The sequence below is a fragment of the Abrus precatorius genome, unplaced genomic scaffold, assembly GCF_003935025.1.
Source record: "Abrus precatorius isolate BTA unplaced genomic scaffold, Abrus_2018 Scaffold6, whole genome shotgun sequence".
Lineage (NCBI taxonomy): Eukaryota > Viridiplantae > Streptophyta > Magnoliopsida > Fabales > Fabaceae > Abrus > Abrus precatorius.
Genome location: NW_020874406.1, coordinates 1,735,846 through 1,738,196, shown reverse-complemented (window position 1 = coordinate 1,738,196; position 2,351 = coordinate 1,735,846). Strand labels below are relative to the sequence as shown.

General features: G+C 35.5%; 1 protein-coding gene across 2 annotated transcripts; it reads left to right on the top strand.

The window, feature by feature from the left end:
* Positions 1 to 232: 232 nt before the first annotated feature.
* On the top strand, positions 233 to 2,036 carry LOC113869072 (glucan endo-1,3-beta-glucosidase-like). 2 transcript variants are annotated; one of them, XM_027505207.1, is made up of 3 exons: positions 245 to 370; positions 854 to 1,357; positions 1,451 to 1,891. In XM_027505207.1, the coding sequence occupies exons 1-3, from the start codon at positions 286 to 288 to the stop codon at positions 1,786 to 1,788; spliced, it is 927 nt and encodes a 308-aa protein (XP_027361008.1). In that variant the 5' UTR covers positions 245 to 285; the 3' UTR covers positions 1,789 to 1,891. The 2 variants fall into 2 exon arrangements, with proteins under 2 accessions (XP_027361006.1, XP_027361008.1); XM_027505205.1 differs by having other exon boundaries at positions 233 to 370; positions 854 to 2,036.
* The last annotated feature ends 315 nt before the right edge of the window (positions 2,037 to 2,351 follow it).

Here is a 2,351-nt window from a genome sequence, read left to right as displayed (position 1 = left end):
TTCATCATATATATATATATATAGGTTGTTGTTTTCTTTTCTTGTTCAAAACTATCGGCGTGGTGATATTATTGTACGTATCAAACAGATGAATAACAAATTACCGTATATTTCCATGGAGTGATTGACGGGGCCAAAAGTCTTTGCCATGTACTAATCCAAGAGTACTCTCAACTCTTTCCCATTTTATTGTTAAGACTATATATATAGGTAGTAATATGGAGCAAAATATATATACATATCACTTAGTGTTAAAAGAGTTGAGTTATAGTTTACTCAATAGATATGTTCTTCTCAAGAGGCAATACTGCCATCCCTGCCATATTCCTGCTTCTAGGAATATTATCTTCCACTGGAGTAGAATTTACGGGTCATTACTCTCTCTCTCTCTCTCTCTCTCTCTCAATGATACATAGATGCCACTGTCTCTATGCGCTGTTCCTTTAGTTTAATTTACCAAAAGTCGTAATCATATTAATTACCTGAGCCGCCAGCCATATATTCTATTTCAGATTATTAAACATATAATCAGTACCTTCAATTAATCGCTTTCTTTTTTCTTTGGTTATATAAGAATGCATATTCTCTTGCACCATTTTTCCGTACGTGCTTGAAAGTATTCAGACACGACCATTCATGTTAGAACACTCCTCCAATTAACAAAAATTTTCCGTACTGTTTTTTAAGTTCAACTATCATAAATTTTCTCCTTACTATATGATTCAACTTAGCAGTAGACATATATTTTCGACTTATGATTAGTATAAACGTAAATATACGTGTACATGATGTTTATATTGGACGTTACAATCTTAATCACTTAATTTTTGTTCTACATTAATATATGATGCAGGAGCACAATCTGTGGGAGTGTGTTACGGAGGAAATGGAAACAATCTACCCACAAAGCAAGCAGTGGTGGACTTATACAAATCAAACAGAATAATGAAAATCCGTTTATACTATCCAGACGGAGGAGCCCTTCAAGCCCTCAAAGGTTCAAACATAGAGGTGATTCTTGGAGTCCCTAATGACCAACTTCAGTCACTTACCAACGCTGGAGCTGCCACAAATTGGGTCAACAAGTACGTGAAAGCCTACACACCAGGTGTCAAATTCAAGTACATTGCAGTTGGCAATGAAGTTCACCCAGGTGATGCTGCAGCAGGTTCAGTTCTTCCCGCACTACAGAACATTCAGAACGCAATTTCTTCAGCCAATTTACAAGGCCAAATCAAGGTCTCAACTGCAATAGACACCACTCTACTAGGAAAATCATACCCACCAAGAGATGGCGTTTTCAGCAATGGTGCAACTCCCTATATAAAGCCAATCGTCAACTTCTTAGCCAAAAACGGTGCCCCACTTCTTGCAAACGTGTACCCATATTTTGCTTACGTTAATAACCAACAAAGCATTGGTCTTGACTATGCTTTGTTCACTAAACAAGGTAAGAACGAGGTTGGGTACCAAAACCTGTTTGATGCGTTGTTGGATTCTCTCTACGCTGCTCTTGATAAAGTAGGTCAATCCAATATTAAGGTGGTTGTGTCTGAAAGTGGGTGGCCGTCAGGAGGAGGAGCTGGAGCCACTGTTCAAAATGCAGGAACCTATTACAAGAATTTGATTAATCATGCAAAGGGTGGAACTCCTAACAAGCCTGGACCCATTGAGACATACCTATTTGCTATGTTTGACGAAAACCAGAAGCAAGGTCCAGAAATTGAGCGACACTTTGGTCTCTTCAGACCCGACAAATCTCCTAAATACCAACTAAATTTCAGTTAAACAAGTATTGCTAAGTTATCATAAATAAACAAACTCGGTGTCATTTAGAATAAGGGTGCCTCGTGCCAGTGGTTTTAGTTTCACCAATAATGTAGAACACACTCCAAGCTTCTAATTAATAAATTTTTATCTACCACTTTATATTGCGCATGCATACATGTTTTATTTAAATGTTTTAACTTACGAGTTTTGTTCTTTGCCAAGAACTTTGTAAACACGTGTGGAGGTGGAAAATGGGATATTTGTCCGTTTTGTAATACTTCATATTTTATTGAGTTTGGTCAAATTTACTTCTTATTTAAATTATAAAATAAAAATTAATATTTAAATCCTCATTTTTCACTTCAATAAATAGAATTAACTCCAATTTAATTACTGGAAAAAATAGATAACTTGATTAAACCAAATTTTATCTTACATTTTAACCACATTAATTATAATTAATTAGCTCAATCGAACAGATTTATTTTACTAACTCTAAAATACAAGAAAGTACAACAGACTAATCAATAGTGACAGAGTTGGTCAAAATTTCTACCCATTAAAGGGTAGATGTTCTTCAA